Here is a 20016-nt window from a genome sequence, read left to right on the forward strand (position 1 = left end):
AGCTCGGGATGGCATGACACGTTCCAGGCTGCTGCCAAACAATCCTGACCGTTTACATCGGCATGCGCTTTGGTACCCAACCCTAGCGAGAGCTGTAGATTATCCATGGCAACTATTGGCGAAAATGTTGCGGCCGAACATTTAAATATTTGAAGCTTTGAGCACCACATATTAATTAATACTATATTGGAGAAAAGGCATACAAATCAAAACCTGGACAAATCCAACCTAAGCTATATGCGTCAGGTCAGATCGAGAGAAAATGCTTTTGTAATCTGGTTAAATTAATTGGCTAATAAGTGCAATATGGTCCTTTAACACTCCCAGGACTACACTATTAAATCACAACATCTTTCAAAACAAACAAGTAGTTTATTTTATAAAAATAGTTTTTTATTAATAAAAGGTAAACATAACTTTGTATTGTTGATCAAGTTGGGGATGTAACTCCTTCACAGCATCTTTTGGATTGGGTTATGACAGTGTCCAACAGAGGGGCAAGCAGGTGCTAGCTAAATTGGATTACTGTGTAATCTCTGGCTGACAGCGTTTGATTAAGGGGCGGCCATGAGGGGGATTCAGACAGAAGGATGTTCAGACGTTTATACTGTTTCTTGGATTCACGTCTGCCACGCAGCAAACGAAGACAGTTCAGCATACCCAAATCGATCAGTACCTGGGGGAAAAAAAACAGCAACAGTACAGTTAACAAGAGCTTTTAAGCAATATACCAAGCTTAAACAGGTTGTCCATTTGGAGTGGTTAACTATTAATGATGAAACCTCATGCCTTTTTTAAGAGCAGACCTTTGACTAGCAGCCAAGGTCTATCCAACTGTCCCAGTGAGCCATGACAGTGAGCCAACACTAAATGATGTGCTTTGCTAGCTGACATTCCTGTCTTTGTAGAATAGAAAGTTATATGTTGTGCGTTGTGTTAGCATGAAGCCTGCTTCCACCCAGTATTGTGTATGCTGGTTATTAAAGTGGTCAACTAATCCCCACCAACACATAAATGTATGAGATCCAAGATGGCTGTAATCATACATGACAAGCGCTTATCAAGTCAACAATAACAACAGCTTCAGCAGGAAGTGGAGGTAGGGGAAGTGTAAAGGGTCAAATTTTTTAGGGTTGTTGTGCACGCTTGTACATGAGCATGAAGAAGTTACTATGGACATTTTTATAGCTTTTCCACAATTAAAACATGTCACCATTGATGTCAATATTAACTGACATGAACTCAAGATAGATTATGTTTGGGGTATAAGTTATCAATGATATCCATAGACTGTCATGCGTCTCATCTGGTTAATGTTGGAGCTAATGATTGAAACAGCAATGTTGCATTAATATTTGTCTGAACAGGGAATATCAAAGTATAATGCCATCACTCACCTCCACAAAAAAACAAATGAGGAAGTTAAGAGCAGCCAGAGCGATGAGCAGCATTTTGAAATTCATATCAAAGAAGTCGTACAGGTCAAGTATTTTCAGGAGAGGCCCAGGATTCAACATCAGCCAAGTCATCAGGGCAAAGAGGATCAATAGTAGACAGAGGAAAATCCCTGGTAAAATAAGAAGAAAAAACACCTGAGTTTAGGGTGAAATATGTTTCACTTGTAATATTGTTGAAGCAAAGTTGGTGTCACCTTTGTCCTGTGGTGGAGGAGCACAAAACCGCATGTGATGAGTGTGTGAAATGTTTGCTTGTATGAAGATTTATGGACCATTATGGATTATTTTAGGTAACACCCAGAAAACCGTTTTCAGTGAGAAAAAAATAAATACCATCGAAGGCAATGAGCAGAAGTGGGAGAGTTATTACTCTATTGTGCTACATCGGATGCAGCCTCTTAGTGGCTTTAACGTTTAGGCAATGCTGCTACGGTTATATTTAACTAGAAGGCCTCCCCATTAGGATCCACACCAAAATGCAGTGGGTTCTTCCTTAGCCTGTTCTAGACCCTTCCTCCAAGTTTTCCATAATCCTGCTGACAAATTAAAGGGGAAGCTATACTATGCTTTTTTTTTTTTTAGCTAAATTTACCTTAACTGAACAGCTTTGGAGTCATTGGAATGGTTTTATAACTTTTTTGTGGGCTCTTTAACTCTTTAACTTTAGCATCAGGAAGTATCGCATGATATTAGGTCTCAAGTTGTAACAAATTGCTTCATGGCACTGCACACATAGGCCTACACGCCCCCATTCAGGAACCGGCTGGTTATAAGAACAAGGTAGTGATAGACTTTTTCACACTATCGTTATGGCTGAGCCGGCAAAAAAGATGCAGAAACTTCGGAAAGCATTATCTGAGGAACAGAGAAAGAAAAAACTGCGGACGGACCAAGCAAAGAGTCAGACACAAGTAAACATAGGAGCTTCCAAATATCTATTACGGAGCTGTAGGGGGAGCTCTATAGAGAAACCTGCAAGCAAAAAGCTAGAAAAGAACGACGAAATTCCCCAAACTGTAAAATGAAATATAACCTCATTGGCAGAAGTAATAAAGAAGTTAAAAAAAAACGAGTCATTTGACAGCATGAGTCTGTATGCATCACCCCTCCATCCCCAAATTGTCATCCTTGTACATTTCTGATGACTCACTATTGTAGTAAAAGGGTTTCTTGTGAGGGTATCCCTTGGTGACCACCACAGCCATGATGATGTACTGGAAACCTGACAAGGCAAACACACTGGTGTCCTCCATGTTTGGGAGATTGGCTGCGCCAATACTTGTTGAATTGATTGGAATGTACCTTTAAAAAAAATATATATATATCAAAGTGAGATATATCAAAGTGCATCAAGTGTAAATGTGATGGTTTATCCTTTTCCAAATCTGAGATATTGGATTTTGTTCAGTGAATGTAAAAACAGAGAAATATAACATCTTTCTTTAGGAAATTGGAATGAAAGCTCTTTGAATGTGTGTCTTTTTACTGACCAGTCCTGTGAGGTGGTGATGAAGAGCGCAGCCAGCTGGCCCAGAACAATCATGCAGGTGTGGATGAAGAGGCTGCCCAGCACAGGCACGGACAGCAGACTGGCTGAGGGTCTGGAGGGGTCCAGCTCGTCACTGGGGCCTCCTCTCCCCATCACAATGGCCAGTGTTGTCACCAGAAAAAAGTCACAAACCAAGAACTGCGAGTCGGACAACCTCGTCCTCATCTGGACACACATCAAGAAGTCACGTTTAATTCTAAGCTGCTTTGGTGAGCGGTATGGCGTGTGTTTAGAGTGTCAGTGTGACATGTTGACAGCTGATTGAGGTGCAAACAAATGGCTTTGGATTAAAATACATGAAATTGTTACTTTTACAATTCTTCTCATCTTTTTTTTTTTTTAATTTAATAAGAATGGATTTGACAGATATACAAATGAATGGCAACAATATGATGAACTTTTGAAAGTGAGAGTGTAATGAGCTCCACTGCTACTCACTGTGTAGAGGGTGAGGACAGAGCAGAACTGAATGAGGCTGTAAATGGCCATGTATCTAAAGAGACTGAAGGAGGTGACCAGAGAACACCGGCCCTCTCTGTACAGACAAGGAGAAAAAATGAGTTATTTTTTTCTGCTGCCGGTACGCTACCACGAACATTACTGGTTTGATCTGTTTTCAACAGACGTCATCCATATTTACCCCGCTATTCTAACTCAATGCCTCCTACTTTCTCACCTGATAAGCAGTGGCACACAGCTGATGTTTTGAGTCTTGGAAGTGAAAGGTGATGCAACTGAAGCCTCGGCTTCAGACAGAGAAACCCCAACATCAGCAGCTCTAAGGGCCCCGCAATCGTTGGCCCCGTCCCCACACATGCCCACCTTGTAGCTGTGGTAGAGAGTATTATTTAAGTCAGGTTGTTTAATTATATAAATGATTACAATGTCAAATATTAGACATGTTTCATGCAACTCGGGGAAGCCCTTAACTTCAGATGCAACATTTTATGTGGATTCCACAAATAGATGATTGACTGCTATTGAGAGTCAGTATCCTTTATACTTTATAAAGTTAGTGTCATTTATGCATAACTGAAAACTCAAGCCTTTTTTGTCTGAACTTACTTAAGTTTCTGCAACTTCTTCACTAGCTGGGTTTTCTGGTCAGGAGCCATGCGTGCAAACACTGTGGTTCGCAGCAAAACCTACGATGACAGCATGTCAAAAGTTGAAAAACAATTGATCCCATCTTAATTGTATAATCATCATCTTCGTTATTAAAAAAGGAAAATGTTGATTGAAATACAGGCTGACAGTCTAATGCTTCAGTTCGAACCAAATTATAATTTTGTTAAATCATTGTGCCTGTCACAAGTCCCCTAGTTGTTGTATGCATGTGTCATTTGATTGGCAGACTAGGGGGATATAGTAGAACATTCCGGCTGGGATAACAGAGCATACATTACCTTTGGCAAATACTCAGGGAAGTGATCACAAAGGGCAGCAAAGGACTTGCCATTAATAGCCAAGTGATAGTCAAAACCACCTTGGTACAGGCCCTGAGAGGAGAAAAGAAAATTATAACAGCAGCCAAAATTGATCCTCCCTGTTTAAAAAAAAATAATTGAAGTAGGTAATGATTGTGCTCATTGTGGGTGCTATCCTGATAACTACTTAATCAGGATTGACAGAACCATGATTAAGTAGTTATCCCATACATCGGTTAAAGATCTATTCTCAGAGAGAACAAGGGAGACTTAAACGGTGCAGTAAGCAATGCTGCGCAAAGATTGTTGATATTTTAACTCAACTGGCAAACAAATAACAACCCGCCCCCCCTTCAGAAGCTCTACCCCCCAGATTAATGGATAAATCACTACTGGCCGGCCGGCACATTCACATGCTGTCTCCCCTCTTCCATCAACTGTTGCCGCCTGTTGTCAAATGTTTTGTGGCTCTTGCACTCCTTTCTGTCTGTTATCCATTTACAAAGCGACAGCTGTGTATTAACTAGGTGACCGTGAGGCAATATTCGCTGCATTTGACAAAAAGTGTTTTGGATTAGCATTGCTTACGGCACCTTTAACCAGACTGACGAGCAGTCCTTGAACTGCGGCCTGTATGAGCAGGACCAACCTGAGTGATGACCTGCCCTCTGTCTTCCAGGCTGAACCTCAGAGTGGGTATGGACTGGGCAGTGTGGGGGGTTGCATTGACGAATATCACCTTGTCATCAAATCCTACCATCCCACAGCTTTTTGCTACACTTACTGCTGTTAAAATGTTGTCCCCTATGTCAAGAAAGACAAAACTGGAATTAACAGGATATTGATGGCATTTAAGATGCCTGCAATAATAAGGCTTTAATGATAATAAAAAAAAAGTGCAAGATATCTCTCACCAGTGACCATGACACTGCGAAGTTGTGCCGCTCTCAGCATCTTAATAACCTGGGCACTCTCTGGCTTCACCAGATTCTTCATCATCATCAAGCCCAAGAACTGCATGTCTTTCTCTACCTCCCCTCTGTGGAAAGACAAACAGCTGCATTTCAGTTTGACTGGATTTACAACACACTTCAGGTGTAGAAAAATAAATTTTGAAGGAGCTTTGGAGCCACAGGCAAGCCAGAAATATGGACTGGGTTTTCACCGTTCAATGGTGCTTAAGTCAGTGTTCCTGTCTACTGGTTTATAGGCAAGTGCAAGAACTCGGAGACCTTCACTGGAGAAACTTTGCAGTTTGCTGGAGAACTGCCCCGGGACTGTTAACATAAAGTATCCTGTTTAGTATGAATGTAATATAAAAGAGTAGACACAATGCAAAATGAATTTCAATCCAAAATCACAAAAGAAATCCTGCACTATAGTTGTATATATACACAATAAGTTACTGACCAGTTTCTGCACGGCAGAGGCTAGCCACCATTTCTGGGGATCCTTTCATGAATGCGAGAGCCGAGCGTCCGCCGCGGGCCACCGTCACCACACTCATCCTCTGCAGTGCCGAGGAGAAGGGAAACCTCTGAACAATGGCCACCGCCTCGCTTGTCTGACAGCCAAATGAAACATAAAATAAATCAGTTATGCATAACTGAAAACTCTAGACCGATACTGACTAAGAAGTGGAAGGGCCTTAGTGCTGAATGCTGATGTACCAACTGGTGTTCACCTAATTAGAATTTAATTCAGTTTACAATTACATGCATTTGCCACAATGTCAAAATCTAAAATGAAATTTAAGTAATGGAAAGATCAATAGCTGTACAAAAGCAGTTAAGGGGATTTGACGTGAAAGGTCTACTGAACAATCCTTATGAGAGTGGTTTTGCTTTGCCAGACCTTCTTCCACAGCACTGTAAAAGAGGGTCTGGCTAGTCCACACAGCAATTCGGGATAGGAGAAAATGTGCTCTGGTTTATTGGCATTTCTTTAAACCAATCACAATCATCTTGGGCGCCGGACGGAGTAACAGCGCCTCTGCAAAAAAGCCTCAGGAAGAAACGTGTTTTGGTAAAACGTGTACGTCCAAAGGCTGTTTTAGTCGTGCAACAGAAAACTCTGATTGGAAAGATAGTCTAGCTAGCTGTCTGGATTTACCCTGCAGAGATCTGAGAAGCAGTTAACCATAGTCCTCGTAAATCAACTGTATTTTAGAATTACATCACCAAGAAAGCCGAGGGTAATGGACATCTGGCTGAAAAGAGTGACATCTAGCGGAAATTCAGGTGGCATTGGAGAAATCCCGAAAATGGAACGTCATAGATATAGACCAATAAGAAAGTGATGGTAGGGACACTCACAGCTCCTTGAGGCTGTTGAGTAGGCGGTCTCAAAACAGCCAAAATGCTGTGGCCTCCAAACTCTGCATCCAGCACATTTCCGTCTCCTTCTGGCTCCTGGAGTGTCTGGGAAAAAATACACAATGTAAAGATACTGATTTAGATTAACATTTTATAAAAGATGTTCACAGTGAGATAATATGTTATGCATGGGAGAATGGCTCTGCATTTGCTTTAGGAACGTTAAAACAAAAAGTGGTTCTTGCAATCCCTGGTGTGAAAACGATATGTAATAAAAAATTTGAAAAGCGCAACATCGGTTCACAATGATAGGGGAAAACTGCCAATGTGGATGTCATGTTTTACAATGATTGTGTACCTGATGGCAACAGAATAATTGCTATATTGGGTGTATTTACAAATTCTTTCAACAATTTCAAGTCAAGCTTGGAGCCTGATATCCTCCTACTATAAACTAAAACTCCTAAGTTCAAAACAAATTTAAGTTTTTATTTTCGTTAAAACAAAGCTTTGCCTTTTAGTGCTAGAAATATATAGCCCAACCTTCCGTACACGTCATCGTAACTTATATGAAATGGTTCAATGCACTTCAATTTGTTTAAGGATAAAATCTGTATGTAACTTTGTATTGCAAACGCTTTGCTGGGTAAATTACCGCAGTACAAATCCAGCTTACTGACACATTACTCCCGTAGCTTTAAGACGAGATCAATAGAGGCACTTTTTCTTATGGTCCCAACCATCCAAACAGAGCTGGGTAAATCTGCATGTCTGCATCTGCACTATAGCTTTTAATGACAAAAGAGTTTTTACCCGGTTCTAGTAAAGTACCTCTTGAATTATAAAATAACTTTATAGTGTTATACCCAGCCAGTGGACTCGACCATCTTGAGTTCCAGAGGGTCTCCGAGGGGCTGTCCTCGCAACAGTGTCACAGTGTGACAGCAGGCCAGCCCTGAGAGCATTGGACCTGGGAGCAGGAGTCTGGGATCCGGAACCAGCTCTGAGAAACCGGCAGGGCCCCCCTCCATCACTCCCCAAACATCCATACCGTCCTCCGTAAGAGTTCCTGTCTGGAGAAACAAAAGTACTCTGATGAAAGGCAATTTCAACATGTGGCCACAGCTGTTCTCTGCATATAAATACTTTAGCTAATGGAATCCCCCTCACCTTGTCAAAGCAGAAGAGTGAGACCTTGCCACAGATGTTGATGCGTGGTGGACTGATGCAGAAGACGCCCTGGCTCTTCAGCCTGCGCTGTGCATAGATAGTGCCAGTGGTGATGGCTGCAGATAGGGCAGGAGGCACTGCGATGGTCACAACATCCAGGCTCATAACCACCAACTCCAGCCAGGTCGCCTGGATACACACCCACAGAACAAGTCAGTGATATCACTGTCTTTATTGTTGGCATGCCAAATAAAGACAAGCCAGAGAAAAAATGGACTTTGCATTGTGGATTGCACTTACACCCAATCTATAGAGGACCACAAAGCTGTAAATGGTGCCAACAAAAGCTGTAACAAGATGAAAAATACTGGAGTTTTTTAATGTTCAATTATAGGTAAAAAACAAAAGGCTTTAAATAAATAACCTTGAGTAACTCAGTTGTACATACAGATAACATTAACTCCTTCATACAATCTTGACACAAACTTAGGCAGGTAGCTGTTAAAGCTCTTACCAACAAAACCAAGGATGAGCAGGAACTTAGCAGAATCTTGGTAGAAGCGGAAGTTGGTTGGCTGAGGATACAAAATGGAGCTGACCAGGTTACCTTTGGCTGTGAAAAACCCTTAGGATGAGATATAAACAGGAGAACTGGCTTGACTTGGAGAGAAACATAAGATCTCAAAGTTGTCCTGTGGCATTTCAACAACAAAATGTCTTGTATACAAAATATTGTGTGTATCTCCAGACCCCCATAAACACTGACACTCACATTGTTTAGATTCATGTTAGCTAGCAAGCAGTCTTTTCTTTTCTTAAAGGTCCCATGACATGAAAATTTTACTTATGGAGGTTTTTAACATTAATATGAGTTCCCCCAGCCTGCCTATGGTCCCCCAGTGGCTAGAAAAAGCGATAAGTGTAAACCGAGCCTTTGGTTTCCAGCTCTAACTTTGAGAAAATTCAGATGGGCTGATCTGGAATCTTGCTCCTTATGAGGTTACAAAGGGCAAGGTTACCTCCCCTTTCTCTGCTTTTCCCATCCAGAGAATTTGGCCCACCCATGTGAGGGACAGCATTGCTTTCAAACAAGCCAAGTGGCAGTTGGTCCAAGCCACACCTGCCTCCACCTTACTCCCCCCTCTCTCTTCCTCAAAAGCTACAGACTCAGAAATAGCACATACTAAGGAAAGCTCATTGTGGCTCTGGCTTCAGTAGCGGAATTTTGGGAAATAGAAATCAGATATGGTATTAGATATTGTATTAGGGGACCACTAAGGTCTATATAAAAACATCCAAAAAGCACCATGTCACGAGACCTTTAACTTCAGCATAGCGTGGTGTGTAACGCAGGTCCCATCGTAACTTCGTAAACTTGTAGATCAGTGGAATGGTGTGACACCATTGGCAGGACTATGTTTTGTGTATCCTGTGGTCACATATGCGCAAGTGCGTCCTTATGTGTGAGACAGACAAAATGGGTACCTGCTTATAGAAAAACTGCTTCATAACACTGCTTCACAGCTAGAGGTCCAGAACTCCACAGGTTAAACTTTTAACTCTTTTTTAACATCTTCCTAAAATGTTACAGACTCAGATCCTCAGTGTCTCTACTCACCGGTGCTTGTGACCACAGCAACAGCACCGCTGCCTCCTGGTCCTCCCCCTTTGGCCTGAATGAGCTGGGTACCACAGAATAGGGTGTGTCTACGCTCAGTCTCGGAGCTGTACCTCCCCATACCAGCTAGCAGTGGAGTCTTTAGCACTGGAACACTTTCACCTGGACACAGGAAGGATGAGAACAGCTGAACACAGTGACACCTCACTGGAAGATATAGAACACGCTGGAGGCACAGACTGTAAAAAAAAGTTGGCATCACGTACTTAATGAGTGGCCATTTGCAAAAACTTTTAACTTGATGCTGAATTGTTTTTAAGGAACAGAAACTGGATTTTGGTACCAATCAATTATTCACTCTAAAACTACATGGAACTAGAAAATGGGAGGCAGTCTTATTTGTTTTAGCCGGAAATTATATTAAATTGAAATTTGGTTTCACTTTAGTTTTTACTGAGGGGTCTGGAACCAGGGTTTTTGTGCCACATTTACTATATTTTCTTATTTTTTCCCCTCAGTTTTTGTTAAAAGGTCCCATATTATGCTCATTTTTAGGTCCATACTTGTATTTTGGGTTTCTAGTAGAACAATTTTATACGCTTTCTTATTAAAAAAAAGTTTTAGTTTTCTCGTACTGTGTCTGAATATACCTGTATTCACCCTATGTCTGAAAGGCTCCATTTTAGCGCCTGTCTCTTTAAGACCCCCTCCTTAAAAAAAAGGCCCAGTGTGCTCTGATCGGGTGTTCCACATCTGCGTTATGAGGGTTTGCACCGTCATTGCAGCTGGGGAATGACTGTAAGGGCACAGTAGGGGCACTTTCTAAATGTATATAGTATCGATGTGACATCAAAACCATACAAAAGTCCAGATGGCTCATTTAAAGACAGTTTCCGAATATGGGCTGTGTACATTTCTCTGTGGATTGAGCATTTTTTATGCTTACCTACTTACAGTATTTGTATAGCCCCTCAACCTGCTTTCTAATCAAAAAAGACATGGGAATCTCACTTTTTACAATACCACATTCACCGAGGGGCAAAAAATCAAAAGGTTTGAATCCTCACCACCACAAGGTTGTATACAGGTTAATCACTTTGATGAACTAGCGTCAATGTGCAGTCATCTTGAAAATCACTATTGACGGCCAATTTGTGACTCTAATTAGCCTCAAAGTTGTGAAATGTAACACGACCCCAGATTTTTTAATTAAATCCTACATAAAAACTGGAAAACAGTTCCGCTCCGCCTTGTATTATTGTTGCTGTTTGTCAATCACCTGTGAGCATGCTCTCGTTGACAAGACACTCCCCAGCCAGCAGGGCAGCATCACAGGGCAGCAGCAGACCTTCCTGAGGGATGATTAGACAGTCGCCGGGGGCCAGTTCCTCCGAGCTAACAAATTCCTCCACTGAGAAAACACACAACCAGGAATAAATGTCTTTGTACAGAGTTCAGGGTTTAATGCAAAATGACTTGACTTAAAATGAAAAATTATCTTTCATAACTTTCCTAAAAGTCTTCACGGTTACTTGCTTATCATAGAAGTGGGAACTGGGGACAACTAACCGTAAGCTGGTTTAGCTAGTTAAAGGCTTGCTACTATGACGCTGATGTTTACCCATAGAATGGTGAATTTTGAAGAAACTAATTTTTCCCGACCTCAACATGGAGAATAGTGTGGTATGGATCTTTAATGATTCTTCTAGTCTTTTTTCTTGCAGCCCTTGGTGTAAATATCCTTTTGGCAGGGTGGGGCACTGCCTACAATATGTTCAGACAAACAAAACACTCTCTGCAGGGCTCAGGGTCCTGTTCTCTGCCATTCCTATACCGGGCAGTGATGTTCACCATAAAGGACACTTTCAATGGTGCATAAGTAGAAATTCCTCAGTATTTGAGGGGATCTGGGATGATTTAGAGACTGGAGGCCATTTGAGTACAGAAATAAAGAAATTTACATTAGAAGTATAGATTTGCTAAATCATACCTCCGGAGTTTCTTCGTATTGTGACATTCGTGACCAACCGGGCCATGTTGCGAAGAGTGACGCTTTGCTGTGGAGTACGGTCAAATAAGGGTTTATTTAATAATATTTCCGAAGGTAAGGACATAGATTTTCATCAGATTGAGTATCCCACTACAGGCTCACCTTGCGGATCTCATAAAGTGAGATACTGATGGATAAAATGGAGATAATAAATATACAAATGGCGTAATAATAGTAATTGTCGACAATCCACAGGGTGATGCTGAACACTTGGAACATATAGAATGGGTTGAGGACCTAAATGGGAAGATCAAAAGAGAGAGAGAATTAACAAATTTCAATTTGATACTTCACCTGGATTTGGAACAAATTATCACTTCAAACATTCCAAAGCATCATTTAAAGTAAAAAACAAAACAAAAAAAAGAAGAATTAATCTGAGGCAGCGTGAAAGACCGATTTTTCCATCTCACCTCCTCAAACAACAGTTTCACGTAAGACTTCACCTGCACATCAATAAGGTTTGGCCCATACATGCGTCTCCTGAAAGAATTCACGTCATTAATTAATCAGCAGTGCCCTCTGAGATTAAAGAGTCTTTCTTTTCTTCATGCATGCATCCTTTCCTACCTGATGCTTTGCTCCAGGTGACTCAGGCCCTTTTGGAACCCATACAGGTCATTGCAGGTCCAATCCTCATTAAGGACACTGCAAATAAAGATGAAAAGTTTCAACATTATAGTTAATGAAAAGGAAATATTTCACTTTCTAGCTGTATATTGAGAACATAACTGAGTATAAGCAGAAAGTAGTAGCGTCTAAAACAGTCTCAATACAAATAAACAGGATGAATCTAGCTGCTCAGTACTCAGTGCTATGTTCCTCTTTTTCTTGTTTTAGCACCTGACACGACAGAAAGCTCCTTTCCTGCCCAGCCAGATGTACCGCAGTCCTTTAAACAGGTAGTAGCGCATCAGTGTTTTCTGTAACACAATAACGGTACTTTCAGCCTGGCAAAAAAAGATCAATCAGCACATAATTTGGCCGACTTCTTCCTTACCTCCTCCTTGTGCAGCTGAACTGTATCTCTCCATTCATTGTCCTCGAGCTCTACCACCATTTCCAAACTGAAAGAGACAAAGCAAGTAGTTAGAGGCTACATATAGTTTTTTTTAATTTTATCTGACTTTGTCAGTTTTTTCAGATATGTGTTGAAATACTGCGAGAGGATAGAGACATGTAGCTGACCTGCTGCTATCCATCTCCTCTGTGAGGACCTCCACCACATGCTGATGGCCAAAACTGTCCTGAAGGAAAGATGACACCGATACATCTGTGACTGCTGGGAACTAGGCACTTGACCAACCAAGATATGCAGTAAATCAGAGAACAACACAGAATACTCTCACAGACATGGTCCTCTTTACCATCTTACACTAACATTAATGCTTGGTGATCAGAATGTCATGAGGCAGAACCGATAAATATTCTGTAGCTAGTTGTATGTTAATTTGGAAAAGCATTTTGAACATCAAGCTTTTAAATTGACATTTTAGTTCAGGAGGTTTCATTAAAAAGACCTAGAAGCCTAGAAGTAAAACGCAGGTCAAATGCATTTCTTGCAATGCCAAGAGAAAAGTAAGCATTATTGCCAAGTGTCAAGTGGGTTTTTAAATCTAAGTACAAATTAATTCATTTCCTCACTCTTATGAGCAGAACATCTGCCAAAGCCAGAGGGCAGGAGCAGCAGCGGGCAAGGACAGCAAGCCTTGGGTACCAGTGAAACACAATCAAGAGGATACCCAAGGACAGCACGGCAGCCAGACGACACATCCACAACCGCCAGCACACCCACTTATAGCCCTGAACATCCTGTTGGAGCAAAGACGTCAGACAGTCCATTCAGATTCAAACAAACAAAGATTAATTTCCCTACAGCTGGTTTATCAGCACCCATTTCACATTATAAACAGCCACTGGGGCTTTCAACAAGTGTGATAAGAAAATATTCAAAACCAATGATTTCTCTGTATCTGTTAAATATAGCAAGATTATATAGACCATGCACATCTCTAAGTTCTACATCTACAGGTGCCTTATTTCATACCACGTTTAAGCAAGTTAAGCACAGTACCACTTTCACCTGACTTATCTGTCAACAAAGACTGTGTAAACACCACACTTGTGGCCAGTGTGGGTATAGCAGTAACAAATTAATAAAATGGAATCAGTGGAGATTCTTACCATGTGAGAGTCCGGACTGAGCAGTGGGTCTCGTGGACTGGGTGACGGGAGTCCGCTCTGCGGCTCCAACACACTACCTACAGAACAGGTACGCACTGTTAACACAACTATCCTACTCCTCTCTCACAACGTTTGGACTAAGTACACAACACACACCCTCTGCAGCGGTCTAGTCGAGTTCATGTGGCAAATTGCAATAGGATACAATACAAACATTCAAACCTTAGGAAGACATGTAGCCTACTGATTGTGGGAGGTCACTATAACCAGTAAACACTGAGTTTGACGGAAACACCTCTTTAGAAATGCCATAGTAGCCTATCATATGTTTGCTAAGCCTAGAAATCTAGCTAGCACCCTAACGGCAGCAAATATCATTTGCAGCTAGTGCGGGTCTGGCTTGTCAGGCTAACGTTTGCTATGAACTCGTAGTAAGGTCTACATATTAAGAGTATAAAATTACCGAGGAACTTAAATAAAAAATACCATAAGTTGTTATTGGTTTGTTTAACCAGATGCTCGCTTCCGCATCCGAAGACGACAAGGGGACAGTCAACACAAACTTATTTCGTGTTAAAACACATTTGAGAAAAAAAAGAAGCTCATCGCCAACTCGAAACCGTACATATTATATATTTTCCCGAAATTATAAAAATGTGGACTGTAGACTAGAGTGAGCAAATGCCGCTGTTGTATCCTACCTTCCTTTTTTTTAACTGCGTGCGGTGTCTCGAGCGTCTGCATCGGACTACTTCACTTGTTTAACCAGTTTTTTTAAGTACTCTGATACACGAACCCCCAAAGCCATTTCTGACCAAAAATATCTAAACAAAGAGGAAGGACATTTGATGCTTTTATTCTATATTGTTGCAATGTCACAACGAGCTGCACCAAAAAAACGGACGCTCCATGATTGTATAGTCTACATAAAAACAAAAATGAACAGTTTTGTTATGTATATGTTGTCAGTATATTATTGTTTATATGACGCCACCAGCAACCTGACAGGGAAGGCAGACATCTCAACATTGTCATATTTTGGGATAAAGAAAGGCATCAATACATCTGATGGTTTTACTCTTCCTTGGCACCAACATGCATCAGTCTTATCAAAGATTCTACACATCAACAAAATTTAAACAATTAGTTTAACATCAAGTCACTAAGGTAATAGTCTCCTCGTGATAATAGTATGTTGGTTGTGAAGGACACAAGAACAAGTGTTATATTATTTGTGTCCTAGGCCTATTTGTTGTGCTTGTACTGAGTGGGTATTCATTGTGTCATCTGTTTTGTCATACTGCACATGATTGTAGCCTAATCATGTGAAAGGTGTCAAATGGCTTGTGTTTAAAGTCATTCATTGTGGTTTGCTGTGTGTCAAAGCTACACAGTTACAGCCAAATTACAGCTGGTTTCAAGTAACCAATCCCACAATACTTTACCTAAATGTCTTGACAGATAGGAATTCAGATTTTATATGACCTTTGTCCCCTAGGCATCAATATCTAATTTTGTTCAAATGGACATCTACATTTGGAGGAGAGGAGGACTTCCAACAAGGCCATAGTGGATATCACTACAACTATGACTTTATTAATTCTGCTCTGTCTGATTGGCTGTAGATTACTGAAAGAAAGCCCAGACTTTCAGCTTGATCATCAACCAAAACCATTGCACGAAAAGTTTCTACTATCTTGAAAAAAGGAAACAAGTATCCGCAAGTAGCAGACACCCGGCAGTCATCTGAGCTGACAATACAAAAAAGACAACCTTAACCTCAAATAGGACCACATCAGCTTCTTCTACAGTACAAGCAATGCCAAAACTGAAAGCATGGTTGGTGGACAAGTCTGACTCTTACAGAACCTTTAGAGTAAGCCAGAGAGATAAGTTACTTATCAGCCTACAAATAAGATGAATATTTAAGCCCATAACGGCTAATTTATTGATTGGGCTCTGATTGAGGTCTGTGAAGGATTCTATATAAAAACTAAATTTAAAAAAAGTTCTCAAAAGAGATGCTGCTGTCTAATTTGAATGTCATTTGTCACAGCTGTGAGGACATCAAATGAAATTCCTCCCACTTCCATTGTAATTGGGGAGTGTGAGGGACCAAGCAGTTAAGCAAGGAAGTCACAAGGGAAGTTCAAAAGTAAGGGTTTTTATTTCCCAAAAATAGCTACATCAAAACAAAGATAAAGTTTTGAGCCCTTAAAAGAAGTCAAATAAACAGACGGTAACTAAAGCTCTGAACATGAGACTCAAAAACACAACTAACCCCCTACCAAAGAAACAAAGGGAACTTATAAATTGGCTGATCAGACCAATTTTGACACACAGGCAGACACTAACAATAACACTACTACATAAACTGCAAATAACTAAAAACATATTCCAAAAGACATGCACATTAACTTAAAGTTAATTCAACAAAAAATACTCATTATTATATAAATCCAAACCCCAAAATATCTAAGGAGAGAATAATTTACCCCCCCCCGGGACATAACAAGCAGTGGTAGTGTCCAATTTAGCGACCTCCCCTATAAAGCTGCGCCTACTCAGACTCTAATGCAAACCCTCTGCCCATCAGGTACTACTTGAAAGGCTCCATGGCCCATTTGACTGCCAAGGCCTCCTTTTCCACTGTTGAATAGCGGACCTCTAAGGGTAGAGGTTTCTGATTGATATATGCCACAGGATGGTGTTCCTCCTTGGATCCCTTTAGAAGCACATAACATAACCAAGACTTTCTGGCCAGGTTGAAAGCCTCTCTGTCAAGCTGACTTGTCATACTAAGCTTTTTGGTGCTTTTGGGCCTCCATCATGTGTGTCTGGGCTAGTTCCTCCATTTGCTGCAGTTTCTCTCTTATCTGGCCAACATAGCAGATTACATTAATGGTCCCTTCTCTCCCCTGATCTCCTTCCCAAGTGTCCCTCAATAAGGCTGAAGGACCCCTCACCTCATGACCATAGAGTAATTCAAAAGGGGAAAAACCTGTGGAAGCCTGAGGTACCTTCCTGTATGCAAAGAGGTAGGGAAGCTAGCGATCCCAGTCAGATCCAGTCTAATTCACAAATTTACGGAGCATTTGCTTGAGGGTCTGATTGAACCGCTCTGTAAGCCCATCTGTTTGCGGGTGGTTGGGCATAGTTACTCAATTACTGACTTTAAATCAAGGGGGTAAGCCTCTCCTCTCTAAGTGAAGCTCCTTGTGGCGCCATTTTGATGCTACCAAGCCATCACCCGCCGTTAGCACACCATTGACTGCCATTCATTTTGGCGTCACTTTGACAGTGAATAACTTCACATCTAAAGCGTTTCGAGACTCTATTTATTAGTTGTTATTTCTAAAAAAACACAACAATGTATAAAAGTCTCCATTACCTCGTGTCTCACGTTATGGCTCTGTAGCAGACCTTTTTGTAAAAATAGGCTAATGAATGCGTTATCACTTACCGTCGCATACTCGACAAATCACCGTAATGTCAGGAGAAGCACGCAGACAGTTTTGACTTCCATTATCTATTTAGGTTTAATTACTGACGTTAACTAGCATGTTAGTTAGCAGTAATTAGTCAGTGCCTATGTTATCTCCTTACATATAGCTACGTTCTCCGTCTCTGCTGACAGGAACGATTGAGATTTCTCTTGGCACAGCTACTAGAAGACTTACAACTTAAAGACACGTTGTCCACGTCACATCTACGTCATCAAGTTGAGTTGGAGGCTGCGCAGTAACGCCTAGCCATTTACACCTGAACAGTAACATTTGTAAAGATATTGATAGAATGCTTTTTGACTTCATCTGGGAAAAATCTTACCCATTATATCAAAAAGTGTTGTCATTAATAATTATGAGTCTGGTGGGCTCAACTTTTTGGACTTCAATACTCTAAATAATACTTTTAAGATTAATTGGGCTAAGTACTTTCTTAAAAACCCTGTCTTGATGTGGAATTGTTATTCCCCACTATATATTCTCTTGCTTTGGCTGTCTGGGCTTTATTTTCAACTGTAACTATAATGTAAACAAACTCCCCGTAAAACTGTCCACTTTCCACAAGCAGGTCCTTTTAGCATGGTGTCTAATTTATAAGCATAACTTCTCACCTCACAGATACCTAATTTGGAATAAGATATTTTATACAAAAACAAATCACTCTTTTTTGAGAATTGGGAAATCAGATTCTGCTGGTAGATCAGCTATTTAATGGAGAGGGGCAACTTTTCACTTACAGAGAGTTTTTATCAACATATAACATTCCTGTTACGCCAAGAGAATTCACAACTGTATTTGACGCAATCCATAAGGCACAATAATTTTCCGATATACTTTAGACTTTAGACTTCCTCCTACTTCTGTCTCCCTCCCCGATGTGGCTGAATCACCAGTTGGAAAAATCCTCCTCGCAACAATACCATCCGTGCTTTATTTCAGAAAGAAATTGTTTCTATTCCAAATGTTACATTTTATTGGAACCGATTTGTTAATGACATTGACTGGAAAAAGGTTTGGATGATTCCTCACAAATACTTGATAGTAGACAAGGTGAAAGAAGTATCGTTTAGAATAATTCAGATATTACCCTGCAAATCATTACATGCTAAAATTTAAAAGAGACATCAATACAAACTGTTCTTTCTGTGAAGATCACCCAGAAACTGTTTTGTACCTTTTTTGGTATTGTTCATACACCAGAAGATTTTGGCAAAACCTCAGCAGATTCATCATTGACCATATCTATAAAGACTTTTCCTTATTGTGGGAGAATGTTGTATTTTGCTTTTATAGAATTCAAAGAAAAGATGTATTAAAAATGTTATAATTATTTTGGCAAGGTTTCACATTCATAAATGTAACTTCAGCGCTAAAAATAAATAATGTTATACTTCATCTCCATGAAGTTTTACTTTACATAAATCTGATTTCGGGCTCCAACAACAAGAAGGCAGTTAAAACCGGTAACATTTGGTCCACCTTGTCTTAGTAATGTCCTTTAAGCTTCCCCTGGCTACATTGTATTCTGTTTACCTCATGTATGTTTATATGTTATTTTGTATACTCTTGTGTTCTGTTTCCTATTTTTGCAATAAAGGGGAAAAAAAAGAAAAGTAACGCCTATAGCCATCACCGGAAAAGTGCTTCTATTTTCCTTCACTAGTCTCCGTCCAGAACAACGGGATCTGTTGGTCCATTTCTTTAACTGTCTATGGTCCAGAACAACGGGGTCTGTTTGTCCATTTCTTTAACTGTCTATGCTTTAAATATAGACTCAAAACATATCTTGCAAAAATGGCTTATGGACTGACTCTTTTATTTATTTTTTTGAGATGACTATACTTTTTAACGATGTTTGATGATTGTTTGTTTGTGAAGTGACCTTGGGTGTCATGAAAAACGCTTTAAATAAAATGTATTAGTATTATTTACCCAAGTTCACTAGCTAGCTAACCCTGTCAACAATAAGTTGAGTATCGTTAGTGTCCATGGCTACCGCTAGTAGCTAGCTAGCTGTTGACAAACAACCGTTCTTTTTTGGTGTTAAGCTTACAGTTAACGGTAGCGAGCAAGGGTCTGTCAAAACGAGACTAACTGTCAGCAAACATCTGTATAGCTTCAGTCTGATCTTGGGAGTGAAGAGTTGGTTAACAGCATTCAAACACACTTACCATGTCTAACGTTATCCATCATCCACTCAAGATGACAGCCTCCACATTACCTTTCACACCATCATAACCTAAATATGAGACTGTCTTCTAACCAGACAAGAACCATAAAAATTGAGCGAGCTAGCTATCCCATGATCATCCAGCTGTAAACTGTACCCTTGTACGGAAAGTCGCGTTGTCCAAAACAGTCACAAGCGAGCCAATACGCCGTACTGCCAGCCTGCTTAAACAGTCACAGTAACGTTTACTGTGAACCGTGTTTCTGCTCAGCTCCTCCATATATACGATTTCATAGTTTTATTTTGTCATGATTAGCAGTTTTATTTGAATGCATTTGCCAATCTCCTACACATTTAGGAGTGTGAAACTTAACAGAAAACCAAAACTATTTTTATTTGTAGGTCATCGTTTGCAAAGTGCTGACTTAGGAACTGCCTTCTTGTTGTTGGAGCCCGAAATCAGATTTATGTTAAGTAAAACTTGATGGAGATGAAGTATAAAATTATTTTTTTTAGTGCTGAAGTTACATTTATGAATGTGAAACCTTGCCAAAATAATTATAAAATGTT

At 40.4% G+C, this 20016-nt stretch overlaps 1 protein-coding gene across 2 annotated transcripts; it reads right to left on the minus strand.

The window, feature by feature from the left end:
* Positions 1–368: 368 nt before the first annotated feature.
* atp13a2 (ATPase cation transporting 13A2) lies at positions 369–19698 on the minus strand. Of its 2 annotated transcripts, none has more exons than XM_034876538.1 (29): positions 19448–19698; positions 13771–13847; positions 13231–13398; positions 12775–12833; positions 12587–12653; positions 12430–12509; positions 12157–12234; positions 12000–12069; positions 11689–11823; positions 11527–11593; positions 10816–10947; positions 9537–9698; positions 8433–8543; positions 8219–8265; positions 7919–8107; positions 7615–7821; positions 6749–6853; positions 5844–5997; positions 5599–5710; positions 5348–5472; positions 5083–5237; positions 4413–4505; positions 4072–4151; positions 3683–3835; positions 3445–3541; positions 2948–3171; positions 2608–2759; positions 1398–1567; positions 369–676 (listed from the first exon to the last, which is right to left on the minus strand). In XM_034876538.1, the coding sequence occupies exons 1-29, from the start codon at positions 19467–19469 to the stop codon at positions 509–511; spliced, it is 3459 nt and encodes a 1152-aa protein (XP_034732429.1). In that variant the 5' UTR covers positions 19470–19698; the 3' UTR covers positions 369–508. The 2 variants fall into 2 exon arrangements, with proteins under 2 accessions (XP_034732429.1, XP_034732428.1); XM_034876537.1 differs by lacking the exon at positions 19448–19698 and adding an exon at positions 14472–14536.
* Positions 19699–20016: the final 318 nt, after the last annotated feature.

The sequence above is a fragment of the Etheostoma cragini genome, chromosome 7, assembly GCF_013103735.1.
Source record: "Etheostoma cragini isolate CJK2018 chromosome 7, CSU_Ecrag_1.0, whole genome shotgun sequence".
Lineage (NCBI taxonomy): Eukaryota > Metazoa > Chordata > Actinopteri > Perciformes > Percidae > Etheostoma > Etheostoma cragini.